This window comes from Aythya fuligula, chromosome 5 (assembly GCF_009819795.1).
Source record: "Aythya fuligula isolate bAytFul2 chromosome 5, bAytFul2.pri, whole genome shotgun sequence".
Classification (NCBI taxonomy): Eukaryota; Metazoa; Chordata; class Aves; order Anseriformes; family Anatidae; genus Aythya; species Aythya fuligula.
This window is the reverse complement of record NC_045563.1, coordinates 7,403,839-7,425,130: the sequence shown is the minus strand read 5'-3', so window position 1 is coordinate 7,425,130 and position 21,292 is coordinate 7,403,839. Positions and strand designations below refer to the sequence as shown.

The 21,292-nt window shown below is 38.1% G+C and overlaps 1 protein-coding gene and 1 non-coding gene across 5 annotated transcripts in view; one reads left to right on the top strand and one right to left on the bottom strand.

The window, feature by feature from the left end:
• SYNE2 (spectrin repeat containing nuclear envelope protein 2) overlaps positions 1-21,292 on the bottom strand; it is a 186,390-nt gene that overhangs the window by 116,637 nt on the left and 48,461 nt on the right. For all 4 annotated transcript variants that reach the window (XR_004253309.1, XM_032188232.1, XM_032188235.1 and 1 more), the window contains exons 25-41: positions 20,910-21,028; positions 20,185-20,308; positions 19,117-19,274; positions 18,511-18,658; positions 16,472-17,070; positions 15,421-15,600; positions 14,735-14,885; positions 12,417-12,575; positions 11,587-11,748; positions 8,977-9,078; positions 7,469-7,669; positions 6,491-6,656; positions 5,758-5,870; positions 4,504-4,706; positions 3,979-4,098; positions 3,603-3,891; positions 2,633-2,802 (exon numbers count right to left, since the gene is read on the bottom strand). Coding sequence is in view for 3 of the 4 variants with exons in the window: in XM_032188232.1 (XP_032044123.1) it covers positions 2,633-2,802; positions 3,603-3,891; positions 3,979-4,098; positions 4,504-4,706; positions 5,758-5,870; positions 6,491-6,656; positions 7,469-7,669; positions 8,977-9,078; positions 11,587-11,748; positions 12,417-12,575; positions 14,735-14,885; positions 15,421-15,600; positions 16,472-17,070; positions 18,511-18,658; positions 19,117-19,274; positions 20,185-20,308; positions 20,910-21,028 (3,164 nt within the window). In the remaining variant the exon portion in view is untranslated. The remainder of the gene's footprint in view (positions 1-2,632; positions 2,803-3,602; positions 3,892-3,978; positions 4,099-4,503; positions 4,707-5,757; positions 5,871-6,490; positions 6,657-7,468; positions 7,670-8,976; positions 9,079-11,586; positions 11,749-12,416; positions 12,576-14,734; positions 14,886-15,420; positions 15,601-16,471; positions 17,071-18,510; positions 18,659-19,116; positions 19,275-20,184; positions 20,309-20,909; positions 21,029-21,292) is intronic.
• Positions 4,771-4,853, top strand: TRNAL-CAG. Its single transcript has one exon. It is a non-coding gene; the product is annotated as a tRNA-Leu (tRNA).

The window sequence follows — 21,292 nt, the reverse complement described above, 5'->3', positions numbered from 1 at the left end:
TTTTCAAGGGGATGAAAATGAAGGACACTTCAGTTAGTTCTGCTGAACTGGACTTAAATGCAGAACAAGTGACTAACTCTCTCAGATATGCCTTAAATCTCAACCTATAAACCTATAGTTTCTAGCATCTGAGAAGTGATGCTAATGCTCTGTATTTTCAGCTCTTCATTGCAGCAGAAGTTCTGTTTCAGAACTACAGAATGACTACAAACCTATTTCCCTGAAAAACTTCTTAAGACAGCCTCTTGATGTTCTGGAGTGAAACTTTGATCTGGTATAAGTGGGGGTGATGGGGGAGTGCTGGTGAGAGCCTTTCAAATATACAGAGAACAAAACCAGCATATGCAATATGGGTTGTGTTATCACAATCCAGTGCCTGCTTTGCTGATCTTGACATTAGATCTTGATTTGCTTGCTTCATAAACATGCCCGCTGATTCACTGAAGGTGAACAGGTTGCGTTTATCCACAGGAAATATGCAACTATAATTAGTGAGTCTAAAGTCCATTAAGTAACATTTGTACGTTCATATTTAGTGATGAAGTTCCAATATTTTCCAGATGGAACTTAAATGCCAACATTTGAAAATACGATCCCACACAAACAAACCCAAATAAATACAGTCTGGTTATAATTCTATGAAGTACAGCAGGGAAAAAAAAAAAAAGAGGAAAGTAAAGCTTAGATCTCCTCGAGATTTGTATTTTTGGCAAATGACAAATAAAATATAGCCTCACATATGTTAAGCACTCTCGCCATAAGTTCTCTATTCCAGCTTCACACTGCTGGATGCATCAGCTGTGGTGTTCTGCTGTTCACAGATCTAATGCTGCAAGGTCCTGAGCAGCTCTTCAGATGTGCTGAGCACCTCGTTTCCTGCCTTCAACATGCTGTGAAGAGAGCGCTCTGCATTCTGTTACATTGGATCCAGCATAGCCAGAGCTCTTTCCTTCTGAATGCCACTTGTACTGCTTGCACTGAGTGCTCAGTAATAAGAGAAGGCAACTGAATATTCTCAGAAGTACTTATTTTGAATAATTCCTTCCCTGGTCATTTTTAAAAAGTATACAGTAGGTCTACTCTAGCTTCCATGGATCCCAACAGCAAATTTCCCAGTGATTTTACTGAACTATGGTAACATTCAGGGGCAACCTTATTGCTCTCTACAGGTACCTCAAAGGAGGCTGTAGTGAGGTGGGGGTTGGTCTGTTCTCCCACGTACCTGGTGACAGGATGAGGGGGAATGGGCTAAAGTTGCGCCAGGGGAGGTTTAGGTTGGATGTTAGGAAGAACTTCTTTACCGAAAGGGTTGTTAGACATTGGAACGGGCTGCCCAGGGAAGTGGTGGAGTCACCATCCCTGGAGGTCTTTAAAAGACGTTAAGATGTAGAGCTTAGGGATATGGTTTAGTGGGGACTGGTTAGTGTTAGGTCAGAGGTTGGACTCGATGATCTTGAGGTCTCTTCCAACCTAGAAATTCTGTGATTCTGTGATTCAAGGATGTTACAGCAGACAAACATCTTGAAACTGTCCTCATCTGCAAAATGAGAACTTCAGTTTATGTTTTCACCACACACCTGGAATCATCTGACATGTTTTAAACAATCAGTGTGGCTACCAGACTCAGTTATGACAATGCCAGACACTAAAGTGCCTTTCCTGGCCAGCCTATGAACAGAACATGACAGAAAGCAATTTGTGCCAGTGCCTCACCACCCCCACAGTAAAGGATTTCTTCCTTAAAAACGTAACAAAATTAATGTGGAAAAAGCAGTTAGTTGCTTTCCTTCTCTAAGTCTAAATGCAATGGTTAATAGATGCATTTTAAATTTCCAAAGCACTCCCCTGAAAATAACTGCATAATATGAGAGGTCTGTACTTATCTTAATTAAAGAGAACAAAGCTGTGCACTCCATGGTGGCCTGACATATACAATTAGTGCCTGAGTTCAATTAGTTTCCAACTGCTACAACCGTCTTATCAGAGCTCATGATAGGACTGTCAGGGGGTTTTATTAGTATCTTGCATGACTGATGCATTTAGACTATCTTGTAAAAAACTGTTGTTCCTTCAGTATTCATTTCACGTATAAGGTTACTTATATATAGAATGTTTGAACTTCACCGGTTCAGAAATCAACCAATTCTCAGTGGCTGAAAACTAATACCAGAGTTTTAAATGAAGGATCCAAAAATGCGATGCTCAGAAGAAGAGTTTATTTCATAACTTGAAGTTTGCCATTAGCTTAAATTTTGTAAAGAGGCTTGTTCAAGTTAGAAATGTGAATGTAAAAGAACTTCTTAAAAATAGCATTAGTGCTTTAGCTCTGTAGCTATCGTCAGGAAGTAAAAGACTGGCAGAGCTGCTTCAGTATCAGAAGAGAATCTGAGCCAAGCTGGGCAGACCTCATCAACTGTCCTGCTACCCCCCTTACATGTCCTGGCTAAACCTCGTAAGACCGTTCAATCCGAACTGCGACCCACTTCTGTAGAATACTAAAGCACACGTACTTTCGTAGGTATCTTGTTCTGCCCCCAAAGAACAGAAATTCAATGCAACTGGTGCAGGAAGAAGAAAAGAAAATCAATATAGCAACGTGAGCCATGCCACCCCTTGGCAAATTCCACATTACCTTCTATATTCAGTGGCTAACTGACAGGTGCTTTCCCACTGGTTCTTGAGCTCAGATATAGTCTGCTGAACCTCTGGTTTCTTAATTTTCTCATTTCTCATTAAGGTTTCTCCTAGAGCTACCATGCTCTGTATTTTGACATCTCCTGCATTTTTGAGAGCTGTGATTTCCTGTATTAGACAAGAAGCAGAAGCAGTAGCAGTACAAATAAAACTATTTCTGGTTACAGAATAAAAGGTATTACCAATGAAATCTTTCATTCTTTGTACACCACTGTTCAAGAAAGCAGAATTCTCCTTCCAATCTTCCAATATATGATGTAGCCAATATATAAACAGATCATCTAATTTTAGAAAATTTGGGATAACGAAGCTGTGATATAATAATTATTTTCTACTCAATAAAACAAAAGCACTATTGGGCTAACAAAATAAAAAAAATAGTTCCAAATCTTAAGAAAATATATTTGTCACAATATTACCCCTTCCACTGAAAGAAACATGTAAATCAGTGCAGCCTCATTTCTGGCTACTCTGTTAGAAGACCTCCTAACTCATCGGAGGGAGGAGACAGCAGAGAGGATGTAGGGGCCAGAGAGGCCCACGTAGACAGTGCAGGAGCCCAGCCCTAGAGCACTGGAACACACTCAAGAATCTACACATTTTGTGGAGGCTCTCCAGGTGCCCCGACTATACCAGACCTCTCTCTCCACCTCTGGAGTAGTTTGTGATGGGAAAATGCATGCCTACAAGCACACTTTCCTGGTCTATGAGTTCAGTATTGCTCCACCCAGAGGTACTGCAGAAAATCTCCTCATACGTGCTTAATTAGCTATGCAAAACAATCAATCAAACAAAAAACAAACTAACAAAAACCAAACAACAATCAAACATTCACACCAGATGCACACCAAACCACAAAACCACAGGCAATCACAGTATCCTTCATAGGAATATATTTAACACAATACCTTCATCTGATTACTTCTTTCATCTGGTGGCAACTCACTTTCCTGAGACCTCAGGTTATTAACGGCCTTCTCAAGTCTTTTGATCCAGCTAGATATATCCTGGGCAAGCTCTTCAAAATATTGTCCTTCCACTGGAAGTCCCTGAGAATTCCCTACCATTTCACTTACATTGGTAACTAGCGTATGATATCTACTAATAAGACCACTAGTTTCTAAAATGGTTCCATCTTCTGTCAGCCCAGCCTCCTTCAAGGAATTTGCTAGCTGAGCCAAGGAGTCAAATTCTTCTCTGAAAAACACAACAAATGAACAAACATCTATTTCTTGTAACAACATGGAACAATCTTCTTCAGGCAGAGCCCAAAGACAAAGGTACCTTTGCATTAACAATGTTTTATACAAGTCTTCAAGTTTTGTCTCATCTTTTTCTATCTCTTGTAGTTTTTCCTCCTGAGTGATGAGCCATTCTTCCAAGACAATGCTGCTTTCTTCAAGGCTGAAGAGAGAATAAACACAAGTGCAAGTCAAAATGAGAGGCATTGCATGAGTAAAACCTGCTGCCAACAGTATTTTGCTGAAAAAGTAACCCAAATATCAAGCACATGATCAGACTTCTACTTAAAACTTAGCTTATGGATAGTTTTAATTATCCTGGTTCATGTCACTGAAACACATAAACCGGTGCTCCTAGGAAACACATAAGCATATGATCCTACATAATAGTGATTCTGCTATGAAGAGAAACAACACTAGAAACATACAACAAAACACTCACTAACCTTTATTAAAATATCACCTTTAATAAAAAGCAGGGTTGTTTGCTGTTCACTATGGCTGTTTAATAATGAATCATTTTATATCAGTTGTGACTAAAATGCCAGAATTGACATTAGTTCCATACCTACTGAGCTGCTGCAGAGATGCACCAAGTTCCTTTTCCTGTTTCTGACATTTGGATATCAATCTCTGTAGTTCTGCTTCTTGATCTCTCACACAGCTGTTAAGCTGGTTAATGCTCGCTTTGGGCAAGTAATGTTTCACTTTATTCAATAAAGTCTTAACCTCTTGGATATCTCTGTCTTTGCCGTCGGAAGTTAAGAAGTGCTGAATAAGAGCACAAACACAACATGCATTTGTGAAATTTGCTGCTATGTAACAGAAACGCACTGTCAGGATGGCCGAGCGGTCTAAGGCGCTGCGTTCAGGTCGCAGTCTCCCCTGGAGGCGTGGGTTCAAATCCCACTTCTGACAAGCAGCTATTTTGTCACTCAGAGGGTGGTGAGGCACTGGAAGAGGCTGCCCAGAGACTCTGTGAATGCCCCATCCCTGGAAGCGTTCAAGGCGAGGTTGGATGGGGCTTTGGGCAACCCGATCTAGTGAAAGATGTCCCTACAGGGGTGTTGGACTAGATGATCTTAAACGGTCCCTTCTGACCCAAACCATTCCATGACTCTACGATATTTAAGAGTTTTTGACCCATTAGCTCCACCAACTTTTCTACAGCAATTCCAGTTTCTGGACATGAATGTATGTTAATTTATAGTTTGCTGATTATTCGACCTGCATATGAAAAGTTGTTGTTTGCAAAATAAGAGGTAAAGAAGACAATTTGATTTATTTTATTCTCTACAGCACAAAACCACAGAGAAATAGGGAAAAGTAGTGTGTAAATCTAGGAATGCCATCACTATGTCTTCTGCTAAACTGCGATTGCTTCTTGCAGATGTTGTGGCCTTTCTATCTCATCTGTTGATTCCATCTGAGTTAAGAGTGAAAATCTGGCTACAACTAAGTGAATGCAAATTTTTCACATTTGAATCCAGTGGGGGGTCAGAATTTCATTTTAATCTCGACATATTTGACTTTCTGCCTATTTGCACACTGAAGTATGTGGTCAGGGTCCATTTACTTTTAATACTGTCCTGTCTCTTACTTGCCCAAATATGCTCTGAACTTAAACACTGATATTTAATTTTAACTCAGTTTTATTTTCATTCAACTTATTGTCTTAATTTTTATATTACATGAAAAGTTCTTCCAGCCTCGAGTTACAAAGCACAGTACATGAAATTACTCACAAGAATAGTCTTCTGCATAAAAAAGTAAAATTTCAAGAAGAACCAGCTTTAGAAATCAGAACGTTTTAATAGTTTACCTTTAGCCTTTGCTGTCTTTCTTCCAGCACCTGTTTTGTTTCGGAGGGTTCAAAGCAGTCCTTCAAGGACAGCTGAGTGCTGCTGAACCAGTCATTAAAATTCTTGCACTGACCTGGAAAAAGATACATTCCAATTTTCTTCATTAATTGTATTCTGTTAAAGAAAATCCCTATTTAACATGAACATTTCAGACAATTTGTAATTACATTTATTTACTTAGGCCTGGAATGGCATATTATCTTTTTTTTCTTTTTTTTTTTTTTTTTTCATTTCTACATGCACACAAATACTATACAAAACCTATCTGAAGACATGATTACCTTTGGACCTACTTCTAAACTGGCGCAGTATTGCGGCTGCATAAAACAAAAAGTAATTAATAATGCTATTCATTCTCATATCTAAAATAAAATTAAAATAATTGGAAAAAATTAAGAAATTTGATTTTTTGTATCTTTAAATTAAAAAAAAAAAATCCTAAAAGATGTTTTATACTTCTTTTCTGTTTTTAAAATGTAAAAATAAGAAGCAAAATACTTTGGATTTAGATCAAGTGATTTGTTGGAAAAAAAAAAAAAAGCCATTTTTATCCAAATCATTTTTTTTCTTTTTTTTTGGCAATAAATTTGTTTGTGATACTAAAATAAGAATCAATTAATTTCATGACAAAACTGATTAAGACAGTACCTACAAACCTAAAAAGCTACAACAATGTGAAACGTGCTTGCTTACGATTCAAAACACCAATGAAATGGTCTTGAAACACATCTTTCTTCTTATTAAACAAATCAGTGACACATTTAAGCTGCTTATTTAATTCATCCACATCAGGGCAGTCTGTCTCTTCTTGGAGTAATGTCACATGGTGTTTTTGTTGTAGAATTTTCTGATGTATCTCCTAACATTAAAAAAAAAAAAAAAGACATCAATTAAAAGGAAAAATCTGAAGTGCAAGTAGAAGTTTACTATACAGGGCTGCTTTGCTACCAATCAGAGTTCTGTTCTGCCTGTATGTCAGAATGATTTCTTACAAGAATTAAGAAATAAGCACTCAACTCTCCTTAAGCAGTGTGCATACAACTCTATGTATATGTAATCACACATTCACATATATTTTGACATCACACATAATAGATATGTGAATGGCATAATAATACTGTATGTTCCAGGGAAGCTGGGAGAATTAATTAAAAACTATTTCTTTCTTCCAGTACCTGTGATTTCAGTGCCCCAAATATTAGTGGTCTGATACATTCACTGCTCAATAGGAGATTTAAATTTTGACAGCTGTGAACCTCCAAGCAAAAGCAGCTCTTTCTTCACCTCTCCCCTGGTGCAAAGGATGGAAAGTTGGCTTAAATTGCCTACTGGGAGCTTTCCTTGCAGGCAGGCTCAAGTGGCACAAAGACATCTGTGTATAACCCAGTCTTGGCAGAGACACAACCCAGTAGCCCACCATGCTGGGTGGTGGTATACTGTTGTTGTATCTACCACTAACCACTTTCAGTAGCTGCAAAGATTAATTACCTACATATGATAACATCCATTGAAAACAGGCTTTTCTTCTGGCAGCTTTAGGAAATATTCAAGTGAAGCTCTTTACTTCAGTTATTCTAGAAGCTTACCAAATGTACAGTCACTTATGAAGACATGCCCAGGGTAAAAACAATTAACAAAATTATAAAAGATGTTTAACTTATGGTACACTACCTCTAATTTAGTAAAGATCTCTAAGGTGTCAGAAGGAGATAATGCTTTTAAAAGTGATTCAGTCATTCCAATCTGTGTCTTGGCCAGATCTAGGTCACCTTTTAGCTCTGCTGTATTCACAGCGAGTTCACTGGTATGCCGCTTCATCGACAAAAGGTCTTTTATTAACTCCATCTTTTGCACAACAGATGACCTGATAACCTTAAAATTGGAAATAAACAAATGTCAGAAATTATATTGGATTGATTTCCTATCATGCTGTAGAACAGCATGACAGACATAAAAAGCAATGAAATGATCTGAAGTCCAGACACTTCAATCACAGTTTATTCCAGTTTCTTTCCTTCCTACTCCACAAACTTGAAGGTAATAATATTTAAGCCGTGCTTTTCTGAGGAGGAATGATCTGTTCATCTTCATTAGCAATGCATTTACTGATGCTACTTTACTAACAAATTTGTCAGTCTACTCTCAGTGTCTACTCTCAGCTGGATAAAAACCTTATATGTCAGCCACCAGGAGAATGAGACTTCAAGCTCCTCTCTACAACACGCCTTCCTGCAGAGATCCCACTGGGTCAAGTTTCCCACCCTGACCCCAAAGCCAGGCAAGGAGAACAGAGAGGCAAGAACTCTGGCTCAAGACTAGTCACTAAGGAGCAACATATCCATAACCTTATCCTTAAGTCTTCTGCAGATTTGCATGAGACAACTCAATGGGATTGTGGCCACATGCTGAAAAACCACCCTAGGTGGCTGAGGGTGTCTGGTGCTCCCCAGAAGCATAGCACGCACAGCACGGGGTTGCTGAGTCTGTTTCTAAGCTATTTTGATCACTTTAATCAATCAAACTCCTCTGAGTTCAATGGTTGTTGAGGATAAACACATAAATAGCCAAACCAGGTCAAGCTCAAGGTGCATCTGACAGACACCACGAGCAGAAGCTTGTGGAACTGGGATAGGATCAAGGTATGCTCATGTGGTCTCAAACAGTGGAGAAAGACTTTGGTGTGTGAAGTCAACACAACAAGGTGAAGATTTCCTTGTGATATCCCAAAAGAAAACACCACGCTGTGTAAATAGCTACATACTACCAAGCTATATCGAGCCATGTCCAGGTAAAGATACAGTTCAAAATGCACCAGCAGCGTGCTCAGTTGCTGGGATCCCCCAAGGGATGACAAAGTTCTTTTGTGCCTTGCTGTTTGTCAATAATGAAAGGCCAGATATTGGCATCTTCAGGCAGGACTGCAAAACAGCTCGGTCAGGTCTGAGCCCTGATAAGGCACATGACAGAGAGAAGCCTTTGTGTTTAAAATGACAACTTTAGTTCCAACAGATTGGGAAAGACATGAAATGAAGTGCCAGTGCTAACAGCCAACAAAATATCTGCAATTATCTTTAGGTAGATTTAAGTCAAACAAAGAAATTTTTCTGGCAAAGATGATGCTAGAAGCAGGGCTTTTAGTCACGAGTACCAGGATTTTGGCTGTAAAAGCTTCTTCCCACCTGTAGCTCCAGTGGAGGTTCATTACTATTCAGAAGTTCTTCTATCTCGGCCACTGTGTTGTCAAATTTCTGGAGTTTCTGCTCTTGAACTCGTAAGCATGCCTAATGGTGGAAAAAACACATCTGTACCTATATTGCTTTCTCTCAAATATAATTTCTATGCTTCTGTTCAAAAAATATATTACTCCTTTTCTAATTCTTCATTTTGTCATATACAGCTCCCACAGCCAGTCCGTTTCCTGATTGTCATTCTAGCAATTTAGACAGACATTTTTGTCCTAGGGTCAGAAACATTCCAAGTTTCTCAGGTAAAACAGTAGTCAATGCAAATCTAGCACAATTTAACAATCTTAACTTCTTTACTTCTACATGAATCCATGCAAAGTTGGAGGAAAATAATCTTTATTTTGTATTTATTTATTACTTCTTAAAAAGGTGTAACATCTCTTAAAATATCCTCAGATATCACATACAAGTCAAGAACTGGCATCATGATGATACACTTTGGCAATGATGTGATAAAACACAACACTTCCTCAACATGCTTTTTTAAAGTATCCCCCTTTGTATATGAAGACCTCTACTCATCAGAATGGATTTTGGAACAAGCTGATAACATGACAGTAAAATACCAGATACCAGCTTCAACTTATGAAACAGGATATGGCAAAAACAGTCACGCTGTCTCAGATTCCCAAGTCATGTTTCCAAATTCCCTCAGGACAAAATATTTCTTTGCAATCTCTACAAAAGGAATCCTCAACACCCGTTCACCCCCTGCAGTCCTTAAAAGAGTTCCCATTTCCATATTGGCAACAGAGGAAAGGAGGACTTCTCCCATGTTATTTATACTGAAATTGTCTCTAAATATACAGTCAAATAATTCATTACTCCGTTTTTTGTGATACATTTCTTGAAAGCACATGCACCTGTGCTCTGCTGAGTGGTCACAAAGGACCCTGGGTTTCAACCCTATGTAATGTGATACATATTGCAGCAATTTGGGTTGTAATTAACGTTAATGTTATGTTTCAGGACCCAGATTAATGTTTCAGATTAATGAACCTAATCCCACTTAACTCTGACGCTCACTAGAAACTTTAATCACTTTACAAAAGTACAAATACACTGAATTCAGTTTTCTCCCCTATTCCACTTTTAGAGTGGCTCATGGGAAATAGTTTCTCTCTCCTTTACCCTTTCTCTCCCTCTCTTTTGTGAATTATTCTCTTGCATAGGAACAGCAGAGTAACTCTGTTCCAGTCAAAACCCCAAACCACAACACCTCAGCACAGCCACCTTCAGCACAGCCTTTCCTGAGCACCACTAGAAAGGCATGTCAGGGGCATGGTCACACCACTGTGGGCCTCAGCAGTTTCTAGGTAACAAAATGGCTTTTAGGATGCAGTCACCAGCTAGTGCATTTTTTAGTGTAGCCCCCAGGGACCTGAACTACCCCAAGTCAACTCTAACAATAGAGCGGTAAAGAAAACGGTAATGTGACAAAATATCCACCTCTACACAGCATGTGTGCTACTGTTTCACAGGGAAGATCTATATAAAAAGAACACCTTGCCTTTCTATTGCTCTGCAAATTAAAACAAATGAACAAATAGAAGCAGCAATAATGCTGCAAATAAGTGTAAGGAAAAACAGGGCATTTGTAGCATGTAAACACTCTGAAAAAGCTGCCTGCATAATTTCAAACCAGTGGATATGGGATTTATTTATGTTTCAACCCCACTCAAGCAGGAAATTATTTCTGTTTAGCAAAGAATGGCTGTAACTATAACAGAGCAGTGCAGCTGTTTCATTATGGCCCTGAAGTCAGAAGTTAAAACATTCACCCCTGTACATGAGGTTCTTCAACAACACAGAACTAGTGCATGTATTTTTACACCCCACTGCACCCCTACTCGTAGAGTTAATGCTATAACTTGTGTGGAAGAGGCATGGGCAGGTCTTGCCTAGGCTCCACGGATGTCTGCCCATATGCAGCCCCAATGACCCATAGCAGCCAGCCACTACTGTTAGGGTCACATTAAGTTACACTGGGATGCATACCAAGACAAGGATCCCAAAAGCAAATAAGCCACATCTGCAAACTCTTCTTGAACTGTGCATTGCCCAGCCGTTTCTGAGGCTCCAGTATCTTCACTGACAGATAATTTCTACCTAGAAAACTAATCATTAACCTATATACACTCTTTTCTTTCTTCTCTATGTATGAGGAAATATGTACACCACTATATTTAGACTGCAAGCTTTCCAGGCCTTCTCTTTGCTATATATTTGTATAGCACAAAGGGATGAGGGTGCATTTGTAGCATAAAGCAGCATTTGTAGTGCTCCATTAATTTAAAATAATTTTGTATATCCGCAGAGCCTGTATACGCATAAACACATCTCTATTTATTAGTTTCCAAGACCTTTACCCCCTGCACATTACACAATATCTTCAGTGAAATTGTCCAGGCAGATACAATTGCAAATGTTACGACTTCCTCTGCTTTTGCAGTGCGGATATTTCTTCGTGATGTGCATGCTTATAGTCAGAAGTCTATATCACTAGAACATGAGTTTAGGGTAAAGAATTTCCATTCAAATTACCTTTAACTGTGTAAGGTCCTCTTCAGTCAGACAATGGTCTTCAATGTTCTTGAGTTCTGCATTTGCCCAAGCGTCGATTGTGCCAGATAAATTAAGAAGTTTGTCCCACAAAGCCTGAGCTCTTCCCAAATTATCACAGTAGTTTTCAGTCTTTTCATTGATCTACCAAGAGATTTATATACAGAAAATGCACACAGATTTCAAAATGTTAAATTACATTCTAAAAACAAAATCAGAGTAATATAATCTGAGAGAGATGAAACCACTCCCATAAACAAGTGCAGCAAGGGAAAAAATCTCATATGTCTTCACGGCAAACTGGTCATGGAGAAGATATTTAAATCCCTGCTACACATGTCGCTAAACACACCAATCACAGTGGCAGCTTGCCAGTTTTAAGGCAGGTTTAGGAAGGAGCCTTGATCATTAATGTTTATCTACTTTCAGTAAATACCATCTAATCTCAGTACTGATGCACCACTTATATCAACTATGGCAAACATTTCTCACCAACAGTACCAGCATTGTAATTCTCTCGATTGTCTCCAAAGCCTAAATACACTAAAGTTATTAATGGAAGCTTAATATTGCCATTCTGCATCTCCCAGAATTATTTACTGCTAAGAGCACCAATGCTATAAACTACCTGACACATCAAAAGCGTTACACCAATAGCCACTTGTAAGCTTTGCTCTGGTAAACACTTGGATTTCTCTCTTAAGAATCTACCATATTGCACTTAATTTATTCCAAACATTACACACTAGTCAGAATCAATTACTATAATGCATAACAGATAAGACCACCCTGATAATTTGCTTTTTACATACATCCAGCCATCTGTCCACAATGATGTTAGCCTCATTCTCAAATGGAGGCTCCTCAAAGCTTCTCATTTTATTGAGCTGGAATTGAAGGTTTTTGCAGATCTGATTTATTTTGTCTACATCTTCAGAGTGATCATGAAATTCCTCTTTTGCCTCTTCAATCTGTGAAAAAGACCAAGTGGATATTTACAAACATGTTTACTTAAAACAGTTTCTTCAGTAAAATGTTGTAAAGTGATGTGCTATTCTTCTTACTTTAGAGAAATAACAGCACTACAGAAAATAATCATTTTAATGTAATGTGATGAGACTAGGAATGTATCCTCTGCCATTATATCCCTGTCATGCTGATAGGAACATTTCCCTATTAGAAATCTGTATTGTTCTGTTACTGGCTGAAAAACAGCTGAGTGGGAACTACAGGCAATATACTTCTGACTATAAGATTCAAAACCACAGTTTGATTTAAAAATAATAATCACAAGATCCAAAGGGGCTGTATATATCCATACATAGAACCTCACTTACAAAAACAAACAATGCACAATGTAATAATTGTCTGACATATTCTTACAAGTCTAAAAGAAAATAACCTGGAACTTTAGAGGTTTTGAACTACTTTAGAAAAAAAAAAAAAAAAGAGCTTAGATCCTACTTTAATGTAGCCATTATCAAATATGCTACTATGAGAAGCAGAAATGTCCTTTTTTTCTATTTTCTGATTAAGCACTGACTGCTTCTTTGTGCTTGTTTGCAACGTCAGTGTTTACAAACATGGAAGCGTACTGGAAATGAAACACTGACCTCTAGCGTTAAGCAATTTGATATTAAAAGCTCCCATTTCCCAGAGCTGGCAAGCGTCTTCTCATACAGACGCTGTCAACCACTGAGAAAAGGGGAGGGAGGGAGGGATGGCAGTTACAAACCAGAACAAGGCAGACAATCTTCTCTGTTGCCATTACATATAATTGTAAATAACAAATCATCGGTACTCCAGGACATCTGTGCTATGCAGCTGCTCTTGCAGATTGCAATTCTGAGAGTGGTTGTTGCAAAACTCAGGGTGGGATGGAAGGCAAATGATGCACATGGACACCCATCCCATTGCCTGAGTATTATATTTATGCTCCTTAAATTTAACCATTCATGCACCAGTTGAGAACAAATGTTCCTGAATAGGAACATGCCTCATCAGATAGCCTAAAAATGGCATCTGAATAACTTGTTACACAACCCAGCCAGGGAAAGTGAAAACTGTGCAGTAAAATGGCCACAGTGGAAATGCTGCTGTTCCCTAATCCATTAGCTGTGGACACCTATGTCCATTGGTTGTATTCATGTGGCTAAGAAGAATGTAGCCAGCAGCCAACTTTTTGTCTGACCAAGAGGTAACTTTTGAATACAGGGGAGTGTTCAGCAGTACTTGCTCGTTCAGTCTCATCACCTAACGTATAAGCTACTGTAAATGTTTAACTGCTACCAAGACAGCATGGAGTAAGTTGTTTACTGAGGCCAAACCTCAGCAAGTTGTTTACTGAGGCCAAACCTCTTATATAGAAGGTCTGTCCTTTAGGTACGATTTTAGGAGAGAAAAGGAGTGAAATGTGTTACTATGGCTTCTAACCGCAGCACAGTTTGGTCAGCAGTCAGAATAACATCAGAGATTCACGCTGCAAACACAGCCAGCTCAAGGAAGTACTGCATTGTCAGCCTGCTCAAAACTGCTTTGGCCTCCAGAAGCCCACATCCCAGTGCAGCAGCACGCTGGCAATCCCCAGGTTGGCTCTGAGCAAGGTGGCAGTGACACGCAGCAATGTACATACATTTCAGCCCAGGAAGCATTAGAGTTGCATTAGATACTATTTTTGCTTGAAGTGGTACAATGTTTTAAACTGTCCCTTTAGGAGTGAATCAATTTGCTGCTTTTGTACATTTGCAAACTACCTCCTAGAAGTGGAAGAAGGAAGAAGGTTTCTAACTTGGTGGAAAAAATATAACTGTTCTAATGGGTATGTCTGAAATAAGTCTTGCTGAGTTCAACGTGTGTTTTTGGTAGGACAGGATTTCATCTTATTTTGGTATTAGATCAAAACAGTTTTTCCATTTTAGATCAAAACCCCCTTAACAAGTCCTTGATTCACTAAGTAAACTTAAGACATCAACTTAAAACCAGAGTACGGACCGTAAACATAGTTTGGAAGCCAAAGTGAATGCAAGGACTTCACATTTACCCTGAAGCCAAGGCATACAAGGTCAACCCTACACCTGAACACTTCGTTTGTTGTTTTTTTTAAAAACTTCATAAAGTTTCTTTTACTCACCTTTGTTATGAGTCTGTTCAAATTCTCCTTCCCCATGTAAGAATTTTGCTGTGCAAGGACAATCTCCAGTTTCTGGATGATGCTGGTCAGACTACTTTTGCAGCTTTGGTACTGCTTCAGGAGCTCCAGAGCCCTTGCACACTGCTCCTGGCTATTAAGAAAAGAGATACACTATTTATTGGCTACGCATAAAGGAGCAGCCTAAGCTTCTTGTCCGCTTCCTTCTCCTATATTCAAACACATGAGGAGTTTGACTACTATGTTCAGAAGAAATTAAATGGGCAGGATAAATTAAACTGGCACAAACTCTATAGCACCGTGTGACACCTGTTGTGGTTAAGGGACAGGTTTTTTTGAAACAAATGCCAGTCACTATACTATGCCTCTGATTCATATTTAACCATTCTTCTGGATACCAGTTATGTTCAACATTTCACTGCATTTCACTGCTAAATGATAGGACTGTGATTTCTTAAAAATAAATACAATTAATGAGCTTTGGCTGCAAAATTCTACGTGCAATTCTAGGAATTAAGATTGTTTATAGCATCATAATAGTAGCATTTCCTAGTGTACCAGAATTTCACTTGCTTTAAGATATGGTCTAAGGCTTTTTTGATGTTTCATTTTACAAGCAAACCTCTTACTTGTACAATACTATTTTAAAACATAACTTTTCTTCTTACCATTCAGCAAGCAAGAGTTTTGTATCCTCCCATAACCTCTCTGTAACTCTGCACTGCTCATTTGCTTCCTCTGCTTTTTCCTCTTTCATCTGCAGGAGCTTATTAGTGATTTCTCGCATAGATTTCATTTCAACAGCAGCACAATCTAATTCCTTTTCCAATTCCGTTAATGATTTTACCCTTTATTAGAAAAAAAAAAAAGAAATACAGACTTATATTAAAGCAAGCCTTTGATTTTTTTTCACCAATGTAATTACTAAGTTCTCTAGAAATTCATCCTGAGCTGCACATACTTACTATATTAAATGACACCATAAAAAATGTAATTTGACTCAATCCTTCAGATCAGTTACACTGACCTAAGAGCTGCTTGAGAAAGTAATCCAAAATCCTAAAGGCCAATAAGATTTGTATGAATATAGTGTATTAGTTTGCATTAAAATGTTAAGGGCATTCTGGCTATCTTAAAATAAGGTCTAAGAAAGGAAGTTATGCCATAGTGTGTGGGATTTGACAACACAAATAAATACATAAATAAATAAATAAATCACAGCTTAAAAAGTCCTTTCCCTTCCCATTTTCCCCACACACAGTTTATTCGTCCTTTGCGAGGCTGCAGACAGCTCCTCTGAAACAGTATCAGAGTTATACAAGTTATGTTGGTGACTTTCTCAGGGTATGGTAAAATAACACAAAGCTTCTCCAACTCAAGGGTTTAGATCACGTCACTGCTCAGCAAGAAGATCTGTCTCCCTGGCTGAGAATTAGCTTACTGAAAATTAAGATCATAACAATCAACCTCCTTCCATTTCTTTTTCATCAGTGCTGCTTCCAACAAGTACATACAAAGTATTTTAAAAGAAAAAAATTGGAGAAGGCTTCCTTATTTAGGTTGTAAGGCAGAGAATAAAAGACAAACTCTTGATTTTCTTCAATGCTACAAAGACGCTTTAAGACACATTTGTGTTTCAGTGCTCTATCAAAAAGGGGCCATAGGCCCTCTGAGTTCACTGAAATTATGAAATTACAAGAGCTTTGAAAAAGAATTCACCTTTGTTGAATAGCTGGAATCGTTGGATCCTTCAAGCCTATTTTGTTAATTCTATCACGTAGATCCTGAATGTTTTTAAGGAGTTCACAATTTCTTGTGGAAAATATCTTGTATAAATCATTTTCCTCTGTCAGCATCTGATCACTTGAGTGACCACAAGTCATAGTTAGCTCTTCAGATAAATTCAGAACTAGTTTTTCACACCAGGTCTCTCCCCCACACTCAGCATCTTCCAAGCAAATATCAACTGCTTTCAGGCGTTCATCCAAACATTTAGCCTCTTTTGCCATATGAGAGACTTCTTGTGCAGCCTCTCTCAACACTTTTTCCTGTATTTCAGGTTGACCCGAGGAATCTGTGAGACGTCTTACGGAACTCTGAATCTTCCTCAGTGAGGCCATAAAAGCTTCTAGATCTTTAAGGACTGTCTCTCGGATCTGCATTTTATGGCTCATTTCTTCAAGCTGGTTTTGATAATAAAACATAATTTTACTTGCAGCTTGCAGATCTATTGGATTAAATTCATCTCTTGCTGAACTGTCCAGGTTTTCCAATTGCTTGCACACTTCAATCTGGTTTAATATGGACCTCTGTAGCTCCTGAAATTGAGAGAATCATAACAGTGTTAGCAAGTGAAAGAAAATCTTTATCCTATATTCAAGCTGAACCTATGACTGAAAAACAAATTATACTGATCCAAATAGAATATATGTATATATATCGTTAAAAGAGTGAAGGAGAACATTTTTAAGATTTGGGTGTTTGGAATTTTCATTGCAATTTAGGACTGCGGGAGATCTAGATATGAAAACAACATTAAATGCAATTGAGTTTATTAAATCTGAATCATTACGCCTATACATTCAATTAGCCATTTGCTAAGAGATAATATCATATTACAAACACAGACATAAGGCACTACGAGGCAATCAGATTAAGGCAGAATGACTTTGTCATGGCAATACAGTAAATATGCTAAATAGGGTGGTTGAGAAAGAAAAACATTTTTTCCTCATCTGGATATTGGTGGAGGAAGGGGAAAAAAAAAGAAAAATCAAGTAAAATGGTATTTCACATACAAGTAATATGACCAGCACTATAAAAAAGCTCAAATCTCTTGCCAGCAACCTCAAAAATAGGAGAAAAGGATTACAAGAGTCCTGGGACTGAAACCAGCAAGCTCTTACAGCAGACTGCTACTTCTGCCACCTTTAAAATTCTTTTTTTTGCGATATTCTTGGAGGAAACTTACACACATGTAAAATTCTCTCTGTGAAGCCTGCACACTGTCTGGTTAAAGGATTACGCAGCCCTCAGGCAAACAGCAGTACATCACTGTTGTGAAACTTGGAAGTGCAGGGCTGGGAAAAAACGCAAGACACTTCCAGAGTCATTTCAGACAAAGAGTGCACATGCACTCTGCCCAAGAGCTTGAGAGACCTAAACCCTACTCAGCTTGAGAGCCAAGGGCAGACAAACACAAACTTTCAGTACTGTGTAGCAGTCCACATGTTCAGTGGGGACAGAGTATCAGGAAAAAAACAACATCGACTCTGCCTAATCAACAGACCAGAGTCTAAGCACAAGATACTGATATCAGCAGAATAAATTACTGCATACATGCAGACCTTCCAAAGCCATCCTGAGGCATGCTCAGATCCCTCAACAGATGTGACACAAGGCAGCTTAGTTTAGGTCAGTAATTAACACTGCATTATTTATATCACTCCACAAAGTGACATAAAGCCAGGTGGGAACAGCATAGATCTGTAACGAAGAAAAGTCCTAACCTAAGATGAAATATTCACAGCTATGCTTTTTACAGTGGAGACTATCAAGGGCGCTCACTTGAGTCTACAGGAGCAATGGCATTTGAAGTGTATGGATTAAAATGCTGTTAGATGTCAGAAGTTTTGGGTAGTCTGGTGAATTGTCCCTAAGTCCTAAGAGAGAAATCCCATGAAGTTCACAAGTTCCTACAAATATTAAGAACTATTCTGGTTAGGGTGTTGTCTCTGCATCTCTGCCTTTTCCCTTACCTTTAGCTCCCTGTAAGCAAGATCACTATTCATCAGATTAAACTGTTGGATGTCCTTTTTGTTCAGCCGCTGATCTAATTCACGTAGAAGAATGGATTCATTTTCTATTGGCAAAACGATTTCCAAAGCAGTCCTTAAAGAGTTTGTTCTACAAGAAACATAAAGAAACACAAACTAGGAAAGCCAGCAAGAAAAGACACTTGACATTTTACAGCACAAGAAGCCACAGAGGTATTGTAATTGACTGTCTAATTGATCTAATCCTCCTCCTCTGGGGTCAAAGGAGTTTTTCTATTGATTAGTAATATAAGCAGTGTGAATCCCAGTGCATTTAACCAGAAGGTTGAAGGAAATAAAAATAAGCTTGGGAATACTGCACAGCAATGCTACAAAGATCTGGCTCTGAGCTTCCTGGAGAGAACCACACTATCTGCAAGATACATATGAGCTATGTATAATTAAGAAAAAGATTAATTTCATGCAATTAAAAAAAAAAAAAAAAGAATTTAAAATACACAGATACTTTCTCTAAACTACATTATTTCCTTCACAAGCATGCGTTGATGAGCTACTCCTTTGCCAATATCATGAAATATTATTTTATACCTGGTATTTATAATATCCTGAAGTTCTTTCCATTCTCCTTCTAGCTTGCTTCTTGTCTCAGAGAGAGTAGCCCTTTCCACTTCATCCACAAGGTTTTCTAAGGTAGATGAGATGTTTCCCAACTGTGTCCAACCAGAAGTGGTATCATTCTCTATCACCTAAAAGGTATGGAAGTGGTATCAATCTCTATCAACTAAAAGATATGAATAGTTAATTGAATTAATATGATTCTGCATTTTACAACAGACTGGGTAGTCCATAAAATGACAATCACAAGAGTTTCTGCAGAAAAAGTTGAAAATGTCAACTTTAGTTAAGAATTTCTTTTTTTTTTTTTTTTAAAGACCCAATTCAGCTGTGTGTAAATCTCTGTCAGCTTCTTATAACAAAATTTTCTATGTCAGACATATGCCTGGCCTACATTTTATAAAGGTTCAATAAATATGGTTCAGCCATTTTTACACAAAATGAATGGAAAATATCTCATTTTATCTGTGTTCAAAAGAACAAAACACAAACTTAGAACTACACCAAGGTCTAACGTGCTAGATAGCCTTTGTGCTCTGTTCTACAGAAGACTTGGAAAATTTTAATAATTAAAGTCCCAACATTAATTATGTGCCTCTTAACAGCCCCTTAAGTTTCTCACAAGCCTAATTAAGTTGTAAGTCCTGGAAGAGTTTCATTCTGCACATGCACCATTGGCATTTGATGGTTCAACTTTGAAGACTTCTGCAGCCCTGGGTTTGGTCCATCATTTCCCATTCCCACTGACAACAGAGCTGTTTTCTACAGTTATTTTTTCCATTAGATCCATTTCAGTCGGCAGACCAGGAACTGATCGCCACCAATTTCTTCTTTCAGCAATACTGGTAAACCTCCACTGCTAAGTTGCAATTCAGTTCTGCTAAATGCTGAACCCTTCATTTCCCTCTGCTTCTAATAAATCTGGTTGTAAGGATGCTCCTTACCCCTTGGCAACACACATAACACATGGAAGGCGATGGCTCTACATGAAAAAATAATAACTTAGGCACCAAAATATGTTTTTAAAAGATGAAGACTTACTTGTAGTTCATGCAGTTTATTCTGAAGACATGAAGTATCTTTTATTTCATCAGTAAAGCCAGACGCTACTTTTTCTCTGCTTATTTGTAATAGTTCCTCCAGGTTACTTCTTTTTGTGTTATAGCTAAAGAAAGATGGAATCACTTTCAGAGAGAGTATTACTTCTAATTTAATGGAACATGGCAGAGGTTGGGACTTGCTAATCAAGGCTGCCATATAAAATAAGCAGATTCTATTGCAAATGCATATTATTACATAAGTCCCACCTGAATGGGCATAAAGGAGCAATATATAAAAGAACTGAGACGTTGCTCACCTGGCTAATCTTCATGTGGGAATGCCTGCTGGCATTCTCCAAATTCAGTTTTCTGAATGTAAAAATGTCAGTTCTTTAAAAACTTGCCACATTTTTTATTTTACACTACTTGCAGTTATTAGTAAGGCAGATTTTTGATGATACAGATTTTTCTGTCTAACAAAAGAGCAGAAAATTCTTTTTTTATAGCTTTAAGTGTTCTTCCTTCAATGCCCTGATGTTTGAAATTTTTACCTACTACAGTGTTTCCTTATTAATCACAAAGCAATATTAAGTAAACTGTAGTAGAACAAGAACAGATTTTTTCACAATTAAAGTGTGCCTTATGTTTGACACATTCAATTAATTTATGGATGTCTAGCACTGTATCATCTCTAAATACACATACATTTTATCCTTTGAAAATTACCTCTCTAATAAATCTGGTGAGGGCAAATGACTGTCTTCCTCAAACATCTTTTCACAGGTTTCTCCATTGTGATGTTCCACATCTGTCTCCAAAACTGTTTCTGCAACTGGTATTGATGTCTAAATAAACATAAAAAAGGTGACAATGACCTTTGCATCATGCTGTGTCAATACAGATTAGCAGGCAGCTGTGAGCTGCAAGAAGCTATCGCTTCACATGTGCCAAAGAAGACGAGAGATAACCACGAATGCATGTTGCTTTTAACATTTACTTAGTCATAGTTTCCAAATAGAAAGGGTTTTTGCTCTGTGACCAGAGCCCTGAAGTCCTGCCACAGTAAGAGCAGTAACAGAAATAATTATTTTTTCCTTTTACCAATGATC